The following is an 18,811-nucleotide window of genomic DNA, read 5'->3' as shown; positions in this document are numbered from 1 at the left end:
TAGAGACTGAATTTTCAAACTCAACTTTTGTCCTAAGATACAAATTTTCAAATTTTAACATTTCAAAACAGATAATTTTTTGCCTTTTTTCCAAACTTTTTTTGTGTTTGTAGACAAAAGTAGGGCTCCCATTGAAAAATCCTCACTATACTTTGTCCACAAGGCATCAAATGGCAGCAAGAGTGATGTTATCATAGAAGCAGCACAAACATTGTTCAACATTAACATGCCATTAGATACTATGAAACTTGCCTCTTTACCAAAAGATTACCAGGTAGTCACTTTGTTTGCATCAGTTTATTTTGAGTTTAAAATGTTTTTCAGTTAACCAAGAAAACAAATGCGGAGGATTCCGCACAATCTGATGCGGTGTAATTTTCTATCAATTTGACCGCACTAACTGATGCGGAGAAAATTGACTTCATTTACTCATGCAGAGTGTGCCAAACTGGTGCGGTCTCAGTTTTGACCACATTGTAGTTTAGGTGAATTACAAGATCCCACGATATTTACAACAGTGGCAACTTCCCTTCCCAGTCCATCCTCAAAGTGGTTATGTTTACTTGGCCATCTCATTTACTTCTTAAACAATATTATTTGGGAAACCAGTACATACCTGTCATGTAGATGTTTGTAATGCTGAGATGAGTGTAAAGTTAACAGCAATCAGCCTCATTAAAAAGCAGTAGTTTTTTTAAAAATAAAAACCAATGATTGAAACTGCATTTTGTTAGAGATGAATTGTCACACAATTTGAAAACACAATTCAAAATCATTTTTTATCTTTCGAGTCCTTGGCAGCCCATGGCAACACATGCGAAGCACTACAGTACAACTGTGTTGACATGCTTCTATATTTTCAATACTGCAATATAGAAGCATGTCAACACATGCGAAGCACTACAGTACAACTGTATTTTAGTAATATTCATAATTTTATGCTTTGACACATCCACAAATATTGAAAATTCGTTTTTCACAGAAACACACACTGTCATAAGTGAACAACAAAACAAGTTTGCCAACCTAAGATCTTGCGGACGTGCTAGCGTTAAAGTAAAACCAGCTTTGGATGTATATGAGGGATTTTTAAGGGAATGGTATGTTTATTGAAGCTTAAAATTTGATGAACGACTCACACAAAAGAACAACTTTATAGTTTACTTTCTGACTCATAAGATGTTATTTTCTTATATTGGCACTCCTTTGTTTTTGTTTAGCTTATTGGCTGTGGTAGACTTAACCTGTCTTTCCTTGATCTTCTCGAGCAGCCATTTCTTCTCACCACAGTTGAAAGTTTGCTGTAATCTATTATTGGTTTGCCTTTCTGGATGCTGTATCAAACTTTCCTCCATCCCCTGAAAGAAACTACCCACTTAGCCTAAAGATGTTTAACCTGTTGAATCTGAAACTTTCTATGCACATTTTTATCTATGAACTTTGGAAATACTATTTTTGGCGATTTTGCCCATTTTTTGGCCCGTCCCGTTTATTTTTTGTAAAAAAAATTACGGAGGGACGGGCATATAGAATGATGCATGCTGTGCGTCCGTTCGTCCGAGGACTTCCCGTGGTCCGATCTTGACCAAATTTGGTATGCAGCCTCCTTGGGTGACCCTAAGAACTGCTTGTTCATTCTCTTTCCTGGAATTATCCTAATGAAAAAATATTTGTTCTTTTACGCAGATTGATGCTGGTCTGCAAGCCAGAATCGACGAATTCCTTACGGATTGGGAAAGCAGCAAACCCGTGGAAGGAAGATTGCATCCTGATGAAGCTCTTCAACAGCTCAAGATCTATGAAACCAGGTTTACTCGTTTGAAGGAGGAGCGTGACAATGTGGCGAAGGCCAAGGAGGCTCTGGAACTTCAGGAGCCTGGTGGTATGAACACATCTGAAGATCGAATGCAAGTTGTATTTAAAGAGCTCCAAGATCTTCGCGGTGTTTGGTCTGAATTGTCTCGTATCAGGTCTCAGATTGATGAGTTACGAGAGAAACCCTGGCTGTCAGTTCAACCCCGTAAACTGCGTCAACAGTTGGATACCTTGATGTCTCAACTCGAAGAATTATCTGCTCGTCTGAGGCAATATTCGCCTTGTGAATATGTTACACGCACTCTGCAGAGCTACACCAAGGTGAATGTGATGATTGTGGAACTGAAATCTGATGCCTTAAAGGAACGTCACTGGAAGCGCCTCATGAAACAGTTGCGTGTTTCTTGGGTCCTGTCTGACTTGACTCTTGGTCAAGTCTGGGATGTAAACCTTCAAAAGAATGAATCTGTTGTCAAAGACATCATTCTTGCAGCTCAAGGAGAGATGGCTCTGGAAGAGTCCTTGAAGAAGGTGCGTGAGTCATGGCAGAGTTATGAACTTGACCTCGTCAATCACCAAAACGAGTGTAGACTCATTACGGGTTGGGATGACCTCTTCAACAAAGTGAAGGAGCATATCGATGCCATTGGGGCTATGAAGTTGTCTCGGTGCTACAAGGTGGTTCAAGAAGAAGCTTTTACATGGGAGGAGACGTTATACCGCATCAATACACTTTTCGATGTCTGGATTGATGTTCAAAGAAGATGGGCATACTTGGAGGGAATCTTCTCAAGAAGTGGTAATATCAAAACACTCCAACCTCTGAAAACTGCTCATTTCCAGAGTCCCAGCTCTGAGTTCGTAGGATTGATGAAGAGGGTTTCAAAGTCACCAATGGTAATGGATGTCTTGAACATCCCTGATGTTCAGCGTGTGCTAGAGCGTCTCGCTGACCTGTTAGAAGAAACTCAAAAAGCCCTCGGAGAGTACTTGGAACGGGAAAGGACATCATTCCCGAGGTTTTACTTCGTCGGAGATGAAGATTTACTTGAGATCATTGGTAATGGCAACAACATTCCCCAAATAAGCAAGCACCTCACCAAGATGTTTGCTGGAGTTGCGAAGTTTATCTTGAACAAAGACAATACCGTCATCACAGGCATAGCCTCTAGGGAAGAAGAGGTGACCTTTACGACTCCTGTCTCTACCAAAGAACATCCGCAGGTGAATGAGTGGCTCTCCCTAGTGGAGAAAGAGATGAGAGTCACACTGGCCTCTCGTTTGGCTGAAGCTGTTCAAGACATCAAGCAATTTAAGGAGGGGTCCATTGACCCTAATGCTTACATGAAGTGGTGTGACAAATATCAAGCGCAGATTGTTGTTTTAGCAGCACAAATTCTGTGGAGTGAAGATGTGGAAAGTGCTCTCCACCAGATTGCCAGTACAGGTGGTGAACCGAACATGGCTCCTTTGGAAAGTGTGTGGGGCCAGGTTCAAAAAACTCTTAATGTACTGGTCGATTCGGTTTTGCAAAAACAACCAGAACTTCGACGCAAGAAGCTTGAGCATCTCATCAACGAATTTGTCCACAAGCTCACAGTGACAAGGAGATTAATTGATAACAAAACGTCTGGGCCTAAAGCTTTTGAGTGGCTCTGTGAAATGAGGTTCTACTTTGATGCAAGACAGACTGAAGTGTTGCAGCAATTGACCATCCACATGGCAAATGCTAAGTTCTTTTATGGCTTTGAGTATCTGGGTGTGCAGGATCGCTTGGTTCAGACTCCGCTAACAGACACTTGCTACTTGACCATGACGCAGGCGCTTGAAGCTCGTCTTGGAGGTTCTCCATTTGGACCTGCTGGTACAGGAAAAACTGAATCAGTTAAAGCACTTGGTCATCAACTGGGAAGATTGGTTCTGGTTTTCAATTGTGATGAAACATTTGACTTCCAAGCTATGGGAAGAATTTTTGTTGGTCTCTGTCAAGTTGGAGCATGGGGTTGCTTTGATGAGTTTAATCGACTTGAGGAGAGAATGCTTTCAGCGGTTTCACAGCAGGTGCAAACAATTCAGGAAGCTCTGAAATCTCAACAAGATGGCAAGAAAGAAGGAATGATCTCTGTGGAGCTTGTCGGGAAGCAAGTTAAAGTGTCAACAGATATGGCCATTTTCATTACCATGAATCCTGGTTATGCTGGACGTTCAAATCTACCTGATAACTTGAAGAACCTCTTCAGGTCTCTTGCCATGACTAAACCAGACAGACAACTCATTGCTGAAGTGATGTTGTTCTCTCAGGGCTTCCGCTCTGCAGAAAAGCTTGCCTGCAAAATTGTGCCTTTCTTCAAGCTTTGCGATGAACAGCTTTCTAATCAATCTCACTATGACTTTGGTCTAAGAGCTCTTAAAAGTGTGTTGGTATCTGCTGGAAATGTGAAGCGCGATCGCATCCAGAAAATTAAAGAAGATATGAAGTCTCGTGGAGACTCAAACATTGATGAAGCAATGATTGCTGAGAACCTCCCAGAGCAAGAGATTCTGATCCAGTCTGTGTGTGAGACCATGGTGCCCAAGCTGGTGGCTGAGGACATTCCCCTGCTGTTCTCCCTGCTTTCTGACGTGTTCCCCAATGTGGAGTACACGAGAGCAGAGATGGCCGGACTCAAAGAAAAAATAAGAAAGGTCTGCCAGGAGGAGTATCTTGTATGTGGAGAGGGAGAAGAACAGGGAGGTGCTTGGATGGAAAAGGTGAGTCAATCATTTTATGTAAAGTTTTGATTTAGACCTACCAATGTTTACCACAAAAAACAACTTCCAACAATCACTTCATGACTTTGTTTGTCATACTTATAGAGATACGCAGGAGAAACATGGGTTGAGAAGGTAAAACATTCTTTGCATAGGTTTTGTAGCCCTTGACCAAATTCTGCATTGTAGTTAAGAACTATTATTTCTGGACCCAAAGCTTTCAAATGTAGAGTGTTTTTTGGCCTTGTATTTTTGAGTAATTTAGTATGTCCATTATCTGGTCAAATGAATTGTTTGGCATGATCATTTACACACAGAATTGTGTGTTCCGGTATTTTAGGTGGAATATTGATATTTATGGTGACTTTCCATTCCAATTAGCATGGTAGACTTATTTATAAAACTACGAAAGTGTACTCTTTCATTTTTTTATATATGTCCAACTATTGCAGCTCTTATTGATCTACTGCCACATTACCTTTAATGAAGGTTATGCTTTCAACCATAATGTGCTCTATTGCTTGCATGCCTTTAATTTTTGGTCTATTTGATCTTTTCTGACTTGCATTATTGGTACTGATGACAATACAATACAGTTCAAGTGCGTGAACCATTTCATACTTTGTGGCTTGCCACTTGCTAAGGCTAGCATGTTGATGATACAGAGTTTTGAATAGTATGCAAGCATGAATGTCTGTCCTGAAATTTCCTTTCCTCTCACATGCCAGAGACATTAAAGTATTTTTTTTTCCTTTTGCAGGTTCTTCAATTATATCAAATTTGCAATCTTAATCATGGACTGATGATGGTAGGCCCAAGTGGATCAGGCAAGAGTACTGCCTGGAAGGTACTTCTTCGCTCGCTGGAAAGACTGGAAGGCACCGAAGGAGTCGCTCATGTTATTGACCCCAAGGCCATTTCCAAAGAAGCCTTGTACGGTGTTCTTGACCCCAACACTCGAGAATGGACTGATGGTCTCTTTACTCACATCCTGAGGTATTACTATCATTATTATGTACTTCTGTCATTGTGTTTATCGGACTATTCTCACTCTGATCAAAATCTGACTTGCTACCTTCAGAAAAATAATTGATAATGTGAGGGGAGAAATTAACAAGCGCCAATGGATTATATTTGATGGTGATGTCGACCCAGAGTGGGTTGAAAATTTGAACTCTGTCCTTGATGACAATAAACTGCTAACATTGCCTAATGGAGAACGTCTGTCCCTGCCACCTAACGTTCGGATCATGTTTGAGGTATGCTTTGCTGCTCTTTATAATACGGTTTGCTAAAACCTTTCAATTTTGATCCTGTTAATTTTTTACTATTTTATTGTTATACAGGTTCAAGATCTGAAGTATGCAACTTTAGCCACTGTGTCTCGTTGTGGTATGGTTTGGTTCTCTGAAGATGTCCTGTCAACAGAAATGATATTTGAAAATTACATGTTGAAACTTCGAAACATTCCTCTGGAGGAATCAGAGGATGACAGTCTGGGCAATTTCAAATCCAGCACTGAGAAGGATGATGATCTGCAGATTCAAAGAGATGTTAGCACCATTCTTCAGCCCTACCTTTCACCTGATGGCCTTGTTGTGAGAAGCTTGGAGTACGCCATGAAGCAAGAACACATCATGGACTTCACTCGCCTTCGGGCTCTCAGCTCCCTTTTCTCCATGCTCAACCAAGGTGTTAGGTAAGTATCTTAATTCATCTTGACATTACTCTGATGTTCTTTTACTTTCCTGACCCTGCTGATGATGTAAATTCTTCTGTACCACAGGAATGTCCTTGCCTACAACCATTCTCATTCAGACTTCCCTCTGACAAGTGAACAGTTGGATAGCTACATTCCTAAGTGTTTAGTATATGCACTTCTTTGGAGCTTTGCTGGAGATGCTAAGCTTAAAGGACGTTCTGACTTGGGTGATTTCATTCGTTCAATCACAACAGTTCCCTTGCCCCCTACAAGTTCATTTCCAATTATCGACTATGAGGTTTGTTTTCCATTTTGTTCTCAAAACTAGGCTCATCAAATTCCATTTTTTTCTAACATGTTACAATTTGCAGGTGACTGTTGTTGGTGAATGGAGTCCATGGTCTAACAAAGTATCCCAAATTGAAGTGAAAACCGACCAAGTTGCTGCTCCAGATGTGGTTGTCCCCACCCTGGACACTGTCCGGCATGAGTCTCTGTTGTACACTTGGTTAGCAGTGCACAAGCCCCTTGTCTTATGTGGGCCCCCTGGTTCAGGAAAGACCATGACTCTGTTCTCTGCTCTTCGAGCACTGCCTGACATGGAAGTGGTTGGTCTCAACTTTTCATCAGCCACAACTCCTGAGTTGCTTTTGAAGACTTTTGACCACTACTGTAAATACAGAAAGACTCCCAATGGTGTTGTGTTGTCTCCAGTACAGGTAAACATTGTTGTTGTTAATTTTATTATTATTAATGTATCATATTCTCTTGACCAGTAAAAATATTTCTGCTTTTTAGCTTGGAAAATGGCTTGTTCTGTTCTGTGATGACATTAATTTGCCTGATATGGACAAGTATGGAACACAACGTGTTATTTCATTCCTCCGTCAACTTGTTGAACACCGTGGGTTCTATCGAAGCTCAGACCAGGCATGGGTTTCTTTAGAGCGCATTCAGTTTGTTGGGGCTTGTAACCCTCCCACTGACCCTGGAAGAAAACCGTTGTCTCACAGATTCTTGAGACATGTCCCAGTCATTTATGTTGACTACCCTGGAGAGACCTCTCTAAAGCAGGTTGGTCAAAGTTTTAGTTTCACTTTTAATCCCTCATTGCATGCATTTAATATATCTTTGTTTGTGTTCTAGATTTATGGAACATTCAGTAGAGCAATGTTGCGGCTCATACCTCCACTTCGTGGCTTTGCCGAGCCCCTTACAAATGCTATGGTCGAGTTCTATCTTGTATCACAGGAAAAGTTCACTCAAGATATGCAGCCCCACTATGTGTACTCTCCAAGAGAAATGACCAGATGGGTTCGTGGTATTTGTGAAGCTATCAGGCAAGCACTTCTATACTCTTATTAATTTTTTACTAAGTGCAATATCAAACCGTCATGATATTTATTTCCTAACAGTGAATGTTTTAATTTTCTAGACCTCTTGAAACTCTCAATGTGGAGGGTTTGGTACGCCTGTGGGCCCATGAAGCCCTTCGTCTGTTCCAAGACCGTTTAGTAGATGATTCAGAGCGAAGGTGGACGAATGAAACTATTGATGTAGTGGCTCAGAAACATTTCTCTGGCCTTGATAAGTCGCAGGCCCTTGCTCGACCCATCTTGTACAGCAACTGGCTTTCAAAGTCAAAGGACTACGTTCCTGTGAACAGGGAAGAACTCAGGGAATACGTCAAGGCCCGCCTTGAAGTTTTCTATGAAGAAGAGTTGCGCGCGAAGAGTGAAGAAGAGTTGGATGTCCAGCTGGTGCCATTTGATGAAGTACTAGATCATGTTTTGCGCATTGACAGAATTTTCCGACCATCTCACGGGCATCTGCTTCTCATTGGTGTTTCTGGTGCAGGCAAGACCACTCTCTCTAGATTTGTTGCTTGGATGAATCGCCTCTCTATCTTCCAAATTAAGGTATTTGCTGTTATGCTTTTAATCTTTTAGGTGCATGATTCATCCCATGAGCTTCCTTACGTTATTCTGTGTGTTTAGGTTCACAACAAGTACACTGGTGAGGACTTTGATAAAGATTTGCGTGCTGTGCTCAGACGCTCTGGCTGTAAGGATGAGAAGATTGCCTTCATCTTAGATGAATCTGATGTGCTAGATTCAGGATTCCTGGAAAGAATGAACTCTCTTGTCAATGGAGAAGTTCGTTGTCTGTTTGAAGGTAAATACAGCCCATGCAGTTTTGCAGCTTTTATAACGAAACTGTACATTGTATATGAAACACATTATTGGTACAGGTGATGAGTACACTACATTGATGACTCAGTGCGAAGAGGGTGCCCAGAGGGAAGGTCTCACGTTGGGCTCTAAGGAGGAGCTTTATAAGTGGTTCACTGGCCAAGTGATGCGCAACCTCCATGTCGTTTTTACAATGAACCCATCCTCTGAGGGTTTGAAAGACCGCGCCGCCACTTCTCCCGCATTGTTTAATCGATGCGCGGTAGATTGGTTTGGAGACTGGTCTGATGGAGCCTTGTTCCAGGTAAGTCATCATTTCAAGTCTTGGCTTATTTTTCCTTCCAGTTTTCATGGCCCCTTTTACTGACATCCATTTAATTATTGTTAGGTGGGCAAGGAATTCACCAATACCGTCGATCTTGATCGCCCAAGCTGGAAAGCGCCAGACTTCTTCCCATCTGTGCACGCTGGACTGCCAGCACAGCCGTCTCACCGTGAGGCAGTAATAAATGCCTGCGTGTATGTCCATCAGACACTCCACAAAGCCAATGCAAGACTTGCCAAGCGAGGCAGCAGGACGATGGCCATCACTCCAAGGTGGGTTTTCAACAATTTTGTCTGTTGGGTGTGTCAAAAGGATGTGTAATAAATTGTCTTTCCTTTGATAGGCATTACCTGGACTTCATCCATCATTTTGTCAAGCTGTACGCTGAAAAGCGCTCATTTTTGGAAGAACAGCAACTTCATTTAAATGTTGGTCTTAACAAAATTGCTGAGACTGTCTTACAAGTTGAAGAAATGCAGAAGTCTTCAGAAGTTAAATCTCAGGTACTTGCTCCTATCCTCATGAGCGCTTTTTCTCACTGTAGAAGTTAGCTTTTAATGCCTATCAATTTGTCTTGTAGGAGCTAGCAGCCATGAATGAAGCGGCCAATGCGAAGCTCGAGCAGATGGAGAAAGATCGGCAGGAGGCTGAAAAGAAAAAGGTTGAGAGTCAAGACATCCAGGCTGATATTGAGAGGCAAACTGTGGACATTTCAGAAAAACGAGATGCTGTGAAGATGAAATTGGCACAGGTTGAACCTGCAGTCATCGATGCCAAGCAAGGTTAGTGCCAGCCATTCATTGTAAGAAGAATTAACTGCTAGAAGGGATAACTGGTTTTGTTTCTACTAATGTGGTACAACTGTCCAGCTGTTAAATCCATTAAGAAACAACACCTGGTGGAAGTGAGAACTATGGCAAACCCTCCCAGCATTGTAAAGCTGGCGTTGGAATCTATTTGCCTCCTACTTTGTGAAAACACAAATGACTGGTCGGATGATCTCACGTAAGAAAGATTATGAATAAGTTTGGTTTGTCTGCTTGCATGAGCCTAACTTTTTGTTTAATTTTCATACCTTTCATAAATAGATTTAGATGTTCTTAAAATTCTTGACTTTCAAATTTGCAAGCAACTTTTTTTTTTAACTACAGTACAATGTATTATTGAGCCTATCAAGTGTTGAGATCTCTTTATTGCAAGTCTCCTATAAAACTCAGTTGTCATGTCTGATCTGTCTGTTGTCCGATCCATCTTTTGATTTCTGCATTTTTTTATGCTTATTTTTATTTTGCTTTATAGCTGTGCAACAAGTTAACAAGAAAGTTGTGGTTGAACTTCGATCCATGGCGAATCCACCTGCCATAGTTAAATTTGCTTTGGAGTCTATCTGTGTATTGTTGGGACAGAAATCAACTCAGTGGAAGGACGTACGGGCCACTGTGATGAGGGAGGACTTCATTGACAGGGTTCTAAACGTAAAGAATATTACGTAAGCGATTTTGACTTTTTGCAATGTTTTTAGCATGTGCTTCCTCTATTCCTTTTCTTGCTTCTAGTTCTTAATTCCAAACATTGCTTTGTATTATAAGATATCTAAAACTTCTACCTTATCTACCTGGTTTACAATTTTTTTCTTCTAAGCTCTAACGCTAATACATGCCTCTGAAATCTTACAGTGATGATGTTATACAGAAGATGCATGATAAGTATCTCAATAATCCGGATTATACTTTTGACAAAGTAAGTCATGGCAGTCAGGCTTGTGGACCTCTGGTGAATTTTGCCATTGCTCAGGTATGCGCCAAATAACATTTACTGCTTTTGTCCTCTGAACTCTCTTGTCTCCATCTGAAGGGTAATAGTACTAAGACTTTTCAATGTTACAGGTTCGGTATGCAAAGATATTGAGGAAAGTTGAGCCCCTTAAAAAGCAGCAATGTGCTCTTGAAAAGGAAGCTACTGAAAACAAAAATAGGGGTGAGGAGGTGAAAAACAGGATAGCCCAGCTTGAGAGCAGCATAGCTTGCCATACCCAACAACATGCCCAGCTCATCTCCCAAGCTGAGGGCATGAAGACGGACTTGGAGAATGTGCAGGCCGAGGTGAAACGCTCAGAGGCACTCTTGAATTCCCTTGTCAGTGAGAGTGGGAGATGGGAAACATCAAGTCAAACGTTCAGGTCTCAAATGTCAACTATCTTTGGAGATGTTTTGCTTTCGTCTGCATTCCTGGCCTATGCCGGTTATTTTGACCAACATGTATGTGTCTTTGTGGAAATCAATTCTTGAAATGAAAATGTTTTGCTTTTATTATTCAATGACCTTTGTTTTATTTTTATTTTCAGTGTCGTCAAAACTTATTTAAAACATGGAGTTGTCATCTTAAGCAAGCCGGCCTGCAATTCTGTCCTGATATCTCTAGGACAGAGTATCTTTCCAATCCTGACAAGAGGCTTCGTTGGCAGGCCAATTCTTTACCTACTGATGATCTGTGCACGGAAAATGCTATTATGTTGGATCGCTTAAACCGGTTCCCATTGATAATTGACCCATCTGGGCAGGCTACTGAATTCCTAATGAACGAGTTCAAACATAAAAATATCTCCAAAACATCTTTCTTGGATAAGTCATTCCATAAGAAATTGAAATCTGCTCTCAGCGCTGGTTACCCACTGCTTGTCGAGGTAAGGTGACAGTTAACTAACTTGTTTATACAGTAACTATCCAGTATCAAACACTCCTAATATTTTAAATTTTTTTTATTATTTTCAGGATGTTGAAAATTATGATCCTATTCTGAACCCTGTGCTGAACAGAGAGTGGCGCCACACGGGTGGCCGTGTTCTCATTACTCTGGGCGATGAAGAGATTGATTTGTCACCTTCATTCAACAATATCTTCTTGTCAACTCGAGACCCAAAAGCGGAATTCCCTCCGCATATCTGTTCTCGAGTTACATTTGTCAATTTCACTGTTACCCGCAGCTCACTGCAGAGTCAGTGCTTGAGTCAAGTATTGAAGGCTGAGAGACCGGATATTGACAAGAAGAGGTCAGATCTTCTCAAGCTGCAAGGTGAATTCCACCTAAGGCTGAGGCAGTGTGAAAAGAGCTTGCTTCAGGCGTTGAATGATGCAAAGGGGAAGATACTGCATGATGACAGTGTGATAACCGCTTTAGAAACGCTGAAGCATGTGGCTGCTGAAATCAGCCAGAAGGTGGAAGAGACTGACAAGGTCAATGCGGAAATTGAAACAGTGTCTCAACAGTACATGCCGCTCTGTCAAGCGTGCAGTAACATCTATTTCACCATGGATAGCTTAAACCAAATCCACTTCCTGTACCAATATTCGCTCCAGTTCTTCCTGGACATCTTCAGCTCCGTCTTGCACAGCAACCCTCGCCTCCAGAATGTGACTGACTACAACCAGCGGCTGGCGGTGGTGACCAAGGACCTGTTAGGCGTGTGCTACGAGCGCGTGGCCAGGGGCATGCTGCACACGGACCGGCTCACCTTCGCCATCCTGCTGTGCCGCATCCACCTCAAGGGCGTGCCCAACGAGGCCAGCCTGGACTCGGAGTTCACGTTCTTCCTGCGCGGCAAGGAGGGCATGCTCAACTCGTCGCCGCCGGCCATCGAAGGGCTGAACCAGGAGCAGATCGAGGCCGTGGTGCGCCTGTCGTCGCGCATTAATGCTTTCAAGAACCTGTCCAAGAAGATCAAGGACTCGCCGGAGTTCCCCGGCTGGCTGCAGCAGAGCTCGCCCGAGCAGTGTGTGCCCGCGCTGTGGGAGGAGGACAAGGAGCTGAGCGCCGTGGCCGTGGCCATGCACAACCTGCTGCTGATCCAGGCCTTCCGGCCCGACAGGGTGATCGCCGCGGGGCTGGCCCTGGTGGCCGCCGTGCTCGGCGAGGAGTTCATGGTGGCGGCGGACCGCGAGCTGGACCTGGCGACCATCGTGGACGCCGAGCTCCGCGCCAACGTGCCGGCCCTGCTGTGCTCGGTGCCTGGCTACGACGCGTCCGGCAGGGTGGACGACCTGGTCGCCAAGCTGCGCAAGCAGATCGTCGCCATCGCCATCGGCTCGGCCGAAGGCTTCAACCAGGCCGACCGCGCCATCAACCAGGCGGTGCGCTCGGGCCGCTGGGTGCTGCTCAAGAACGTGCACCTGGCGCCGCAGTGGCTCGTGCAGCTCGAGAAGAAGTTGCACTCGTTGGAGCCCCACCCAGGCTTCAGGCTTTTCCTCACTATGGAGATGAACCCCAAGGTGCCGGTCAACTTGCTGAGAGCGGGCCGCATCTTCGTGTTTGAATCGCCGCCAGGCATCAAGGCCAACTTACTGCGGACCTTCAGCACTGTGCCTGCTTCTCGCATGATGAAGGCCCCGAGCGAGCGAGCTCGGCTCTACTTCCTGCTGGCCTGGTTCCATGCCATTGTCCAGGAACGTCTACGCTACGTTCCTCTGGGCTGGGCCAAGTACTATGAATTCAATGAATCTGACCTGAGAGTTGCCTGTGATACTCTAGACACCTGGATAGAAGCTACTGCAATGGGTAGGACCAACTTGCCGCCAAAGGAAGTTCCCTGGGATGCCCTAGTTACCCTGCTGTCTAAATGTATTTATGGAGGCAAGATCGACAACGAGTTTGACCAGCGGCTATTGAAATGTTTGTTGGCCAAGCTCTTCACCCCGGCTAGTTTTGAGGGTGACTTTGCTCTTGTCGCCAATGTGGATGGGGTTGGTGGAGGCCCTGGGGGACAACGGCACATCACCATGCCTGATGGCACCACGAGGGACCACTTCCTGCACTGGATTGAGGCGCTCTCCGACAGGCAGACACCCTCCTGGCTGGGACTTCCCAACAACGCGGAAAAGGTTCTGCTCACCACAAGAGGTATGTACTCACTTCTGCAGAATATTTTGTGCATTCTAATTTAATTTCACATCTTTCATTTGTAAATTAATTAGTTAATTTTAATCCAAATTTCTCAGTTTTTTTTTTTTTTGTAACTTTTGCGTGTTTGCCTATGAACTTGGCTTAATGGCTCTGTTCTCTGTTGTCCAGGAACGGACCTGGTCGGCAAGCTGCTCAAGATGCAGCAACTGGAGGACGACGACGAGCTGGCCTACTCCAGCGAGGAGGGCCTGGACCAGACGCGCGAGTCTCTCGGGGACGGCGGCCCGTCCTTGATGGACATGCTGAAAGAATCGGCCGAGTCCATGGAGGATCTGCTGCAGCAGCTGTCCACGATGCGGCCCATTGTCGAGGAGCCCATCAAGGACCCCCTGTGCCGCTACTTCGAGCGCGAAGTCAACTCGGCCGTCAATCTGCTTCGCGACGTGGTCTGCGACCTGCAGGTCATAGGGCGCGTTTGCCGGGGCAAGAAGAAGCAGACCTACCACCGCACCATGCTGAGCGACCTGGTGAAGGGCATCATTCCGCCCAGCTGGCGCCGCTACACGGTGCCCGACGGCTGCACCGTCATCCAGTGGCTCAAGGACTTGTGCTCGCGCGTCGCGCATTTGAGTCAGGTGTCGCTGCTGATGTCGGAGGGCGGCGCCGAGAAGGTCAAGACCCACCCCGTGTGGTTGGGCGGCCTGCTCAACCCAGAGGCCTACATCACCGCCACGCGGCAGTGCATCGCGCAGGCCAACAGCTGGTCGCTGGAGGAGCTGGTCCTGGACGTGACCATCTGCGACGGCCAGCAGGCCAGTCAGCTGCCCAACGAGTGCTTCCGCGTGACGGGGCTCAAGCTGCAGGGCGCCTACTGCAAAAACAACCAGCTGCTGCTGGCCACCACCATCATGACAGACTTGCCCACCACGCTGCTGCGCTGGGTGCGTGTGGCGCCCGGCACCGAGGTGCGCTCCTCAAAGCTGTCCCTGCCCGTGTACCTCAACTCGACGCGCACGGAGCTGCTGTTCACAGTGGACCTCAACCTTGCCCCCGGCCAGAACCAGCACAGCTTTTACGAGCACGGTGTCGCCGTGCTCACGTCGACGGCACTCAACTGAATTTGTTCACCTCCGTTTGGAATGAGGCTTTTAGTCATGTTTTTTATTATGCAACTTATTTTTGTGTATTTTAATTCTATTTTAATTTTATTTAATTTTATTTAATTTTATTTACCTTGTAAGTAAGCCTAAGCAGAATTCAATTCTTCAGTACATGGTGGCCAATTCTGAATAAAAACGATTGTCAACTCTTTTTTAAAACTTTCTGCATTTTGAAGAAACCAGGACCATTTCTTTTGTGATGTATTGTTTCAATGTTTGACCTTGAATATTAATGTGTGATAAAATGGACTATTAGGTTCTGAACAGTTTTATATATTCAATGTTTCCATATAGTTACTTTGTCTCTAACACCTTTCATTTTTAATGCAGTGTCTTCTTAATATACTATAATTGTGTCCTATGCCCATTTTAGTTATAGGTGTTATCGGAGTCATTGAGTATTCTTGAGGTCTTACGCTATCATCATACCTTTATGTGAAAATTTATCCATTTAAACATTGGTTTCAAATTTGAAAAAGGATTAGTTTTTAGTTTTTGTTTTTCTGCTTGGGAGGGGCAGGAAGGTTGAACTTTAGGTTTGTACTTATTACTATTGGAACAGCTATAAACCTGACCTGGTCTAATTGTCCACTTTCCATAGTAATAAACTGTGTTAGGGCACCAATTTCATGATGCTCAGATTTTCATTTTATTGTAGTTGAGCTACCTCTTAATTTTTAACTTTTACTTTTAACAAAATGTGCTTGTTTTTGTACTAAGTATATAAAATATATATTTTTTTACTCGAATATGCCTTTTAATGAGTTTGACCCAATCCTCCTATCAGAAACCCTGAAAGAGGTTACATAAAATAATACATTTTTTCCCATCAATAGACTATTCTAGTCGTGGCTGAGTGAAGAACAAGAAGAATCACAAAAGTGTACTTTTTCGCACTTTTACTTCAAATGTTTAAGTCCCCTTGCTTGGTAGAAGTTAATTCAAATATTTTATAGTAAATGCAACATATTTCATCAAATATATTCACTTTAAATGCCCTAAATGGCGTCTTTTGTGGTTCTTCTTGTTCTTCACTCAGCCACGACTAGAATAGTCTTTTGGAAATATGCAATAATTCATTTATTTTCCACAAATGGCGAAGGAAAGGCCGAGGCTGCGACATGCGCTCGTTTCTAAATGGGAGGGTCGCGCGCCATTCGCGAGCTGCGCGCGAGACACCTCCACTGTTCTGTTTCCTGTAGTCCTCTCTCTCTCTCTCTCTCTCTTTGTCCACCAACTTGTTAGAGTGACAAGGATAGAATCAAGGTGGTTTGACCCTGCCGCGGCCTACGCCGCACAGTGGATTTGCCAGAAGACCGGTGGAGGCGGCCAAAACTCCAGACGCGTTTCGAGCTCCAGAGTCGCTGAGCAGGACTCGAACCGAACGTGTGACCCCACCAATGGATTCCTCGTTCGGAGGGCAGGGAGCTCCTGCAGCCCGTTGAACCGGGCTCTTCTGGACGCGCGCGTCCTGGCGCCCCGGCGTCGTCGACGAGATGCAGAACGCCGTGCTCGCGGACTACAACGACCTGGTGCTCGCCGGCGGCGCCATCTACGACGGCTTCACCGACTTCCTGCGCGAGGACGTCGGCGGCAAGTGGGAGGCCGTGCACCCCCGCGTCATGGACACGCTGGACGAGGTGATGCAGTACAACATCCGCACCAAGAAGGCCATCGCCGCCGACCTGCCCGACATCCTGGCAAAGCTCAAGGAACACTTCGAGCACAATGATTTCTTCGTCAAGGACATCTGGAATTTCTTTGCGTCGGCAGCGTACGTAAACATAAAAACCTGTTCTTTTCAGGAATTAAATCATAACGGGTTAGTACTTGAACCCTCGTTCTTTTGCTTTCCAGATCTGTTGCGAGCGGTGGTGCTTCTTGCGTCACCAAGCACGGCTTGGAGGTGCTGGACGCGGCGTACATACTCGGCCGTGAAGAGCTTCGCCTCCATGCTGGTGGACATCGTGTACATCGACATCGCGGCCACCCTGGACGTAATCCCAGTCATCAAAGTGAGCCACGATCTTCAGTCTAAGATCGAATCTCCCCGTCGGCGGATTTCTGATGCTGATCTTTTTTTTTTTTAATTTTCCGACGCACAGGCTTTGGGTAAGAACGCCATGGTCCACTGGAACGCCACGATGACGGACTTGGCGGAGCTGCGCAACGCGACGCACCGCTGGACGCGCGAGGTGCTCAAGTCGGCGCACGACTCGCTGGCGCAGCTCGAGAGCTCCGTGGCCGCGCAGCTGGACCGCTGGGACGCCTTCGTGGAGGACGCCAAGCGCCGCATCGAGCGCGCCGTCGTCCCCGGCCTGCTCACCGCGCAGGAGATGTTCGCCTTCCTCAACTACCACCCTTTCCGCCCCTCCACCCGAGCGCCCTGCCGTGGCCCTGCCGTGGCCCTGCCGTGGCCCTGCCGTGGCCCTGCCGTGGCCCTGCCGTGGCCCTGCCGTGGCCCTGCCGTGGCCCTGCCGTGGCCCTGCCGTGGCCCTGCCGTGGCCCTGCCGTGGCCCTGCCGTGGCCCTGCCGTGGCCCTGCCGTGGCCCTGCCGTGGCCCTGCCGTGGCCCTGCCGTGGCCCTGCCGTGGCCCTGCCGTGGCCCTGCCGTGGCCCTGCCGTGGCCCTGCCGTGGCCCTGCCGTGGCCCTGCCGTGGCCCTGCCGTGGCCCTGCCGTGGCCCTGCCGTGGCCCTGCCGTGGCCCTGCCGTGGCCCTGCCGTGGCCCTGCCGTGGCCCTGCCGTGGCCCTGCCGTGGCCCTGCCGTGGCCCTGCCGTGGCCCTGCCGTGGCCCTGCCGTGGCCCTGCCGTGGCCCTGCCGTGGCCCTGCCGTGGCCCTGCCGTGGCCCTGCCGTGGCCCTGCCGTGGCCCTGCCGTGGCCCTGCCGTGGCCCTGCCGTGGCCCTGCCGTGGCCCTGCCGTGGCCCTGCCGTGGCCCTGCCGTGGCCCTGCCGTGGCCCTGCCATGGCCCTGCCGTCGACTCTAACGTAGCTCACCCTTCCCGCCTCAGCCTTCGTGGAGTCCGTCAAGACGCACCTCATGAGCATGGAGGAGGTGCGCGAGGTGCTCCACCTGTACTCGCAGTACGCGTCCTGGCTGGAGGACTTCCACGTGCAGGACTACTTCGACCAGTACCTGTCCGAGCTCAGCGAGTAAGCGCGTGATTCAGGGTTATTGAGGGTTGTTTCGGCGCGCAGCACGGCCGAGTGGGTGGTGCGGGACTTGCGCCAGACGCACTCGGACTGCAAGGCGTACTTCGACGCGCTGTGCGACGCCGCCTTCGGCCACTACGAGGCGCTGCACAAGCTGCCGCCCCCCGTGGCCTACGTGCGCAAGCTGGCCGGCAAGGTGTACCAGAAGGCTCTGTGGGCCTGGCGCTACTACGACGTCACCAAGGAGATCGGCGAGAGCCTGCTGTGGGCGCTGCACCAGCTCGAGGTGGGCCTCATGGACCTGCTGAACCACATGGACGCCAGCGCCGTGGCGCGCCCCACCCTGGAGCCCTCGTCCAGCCTCATCCTGGACAAGGACCTGGGGCTGCTGGAGTACACGCAGACCCTGCCCATCCCTGGCACGGCTTCGACCGCCTGCCCGAGTTCCACGAGCTGTCCCCGTACCGCGTGGCCCAGGAGCAGACCGCCGACATCAGTTCTCTCGACAAGTGAGTTGTGTGTTGGGCTGCCTACCCGCGCTGCCGCAGGCGCTCTCATGGTGAACTTGAACTTGAGAGGCTAGACCACAACTGGAGCGTTGTCGTGTTCGCAGGTACCGCTACTACCTCCTGGACGCCCTCAACGAGTACCGCTCGGGGCTGAAGCTGTCGCGCTGGCTGCCGCCCTACGGCGCCACCGGCCTGCTGGTGGGCCGCCACCACTTCATGACCTTCGACAAGCAGTTCTTCGACTTTGCCGGGGAATGGTCGTACCTCCTCACCTCCGACTTCGTCAACTACGAAATCATCGTGAGTCGAT

General features: G+C 47.1%; 2 protein-coding genes across 6 annotated transcripts; both read left to right on the top strand.

Moving 5' to 3' along the window:
- The first annotated feature begins 1,288 nt into the window (after positions 1-1,288).
- Positions 1,289-15,128, top strand: LOC117648270 (dynein heavy chain, cytoplasmic-like). Of its 5 annotated transcripts, none has more exons than XM_034390694.1 (22): positions 1,289-1,303; positions 1,687-4,566; positions 4,672-4,701; positions 5,327-5,562; positions 5,648-5,825; positions 5,913-6,265; positions 6,353-6,566; positions 6,640-6,987; positions 7,067-7,342; positions 7,415-7,608; positions 7,704-8,187; positions 8,266-8,443; positions 8,520-8,764; positions 8,849-9,057; positions 9,129-9,288; positions 9,366-9,567; positions 10,085-10,274; positions 10,462-10,579; positions 10,672-11,043; positions 11,130-11,468; positions 11,557-13,678; positions 13,850-15,128. In XM_034390694.1, the coding sequence occupies exons 2-22, from the start codon at positions 1,885-1,887 to the stop codon at positions 14,797-14,799; spliced, it is 10,080 nt and encodes a 3,359-aa protein (XP_034246585.1). In that variant the 5' UTR covers positions 1,289-1,303; positions 1,687-1,884; the 3' UTR covers positions 14,800-15,128. The 5 variants fall into 5 exon arrangements, with proteins under 5 accessions (XP_034246585.1, XP_034246584.1, XP_034246587.1 ...); XM_034390693.1 differs by lacking the exon at positions 1,289-1,303 and adding an exon at positions 1,536-1,594; XM_034390696.1 differs by lacking the exons at positions 1,289-1,303; positions 10,085-10,274 and adding exons at positions 1,536-1,594; positions 9,655-9,790.
- A 1,209-nt stretch (positions 15,129-16,337) lies between these two features.
- On the top strand, positions 16,338-18,797 carry LOC117648382. Its single transcript, XM_034390891.1, has 6 exons — positions 16,338-16,635; positions 16,699-16,856; positions 16,947-17,235; positions 17,851-17,992; positions 18,038-18,501; positions 18,606-18,797. Exons 1-6 carry the CDS (start codon positions 16,338-16,340, stop codon positions 18,653-18,655), a joined length of 1,401 nt encoding a protein of 466 aa, XP_034246782.1. The 3' UTR covers positions 18,656-18,797.
- Positions 18,798-18,811: the final 14 nt, after the last annotated feature.

This window comes from Thrips palmi, unplaced genomic scaffold, assembly GCF_012932325.1.
Source record: "Thrips palmi isolate BJ-2018 unplaced genomic scaffold, TpBJ-2018v1 HiC_scaffold_3, whole genome shotgun sequence".
NCBI classification, from domain to species: Eukaryota; Metazoa; Arthropoda; class Insecta; order Thysanoptera; family Thripidae; genus Thrips; species Thrips palmi.
Note: the sequence above shows the minus strand (reverse complement) of the source record. Positions and strands in the feature narration are given on the sequence as shown.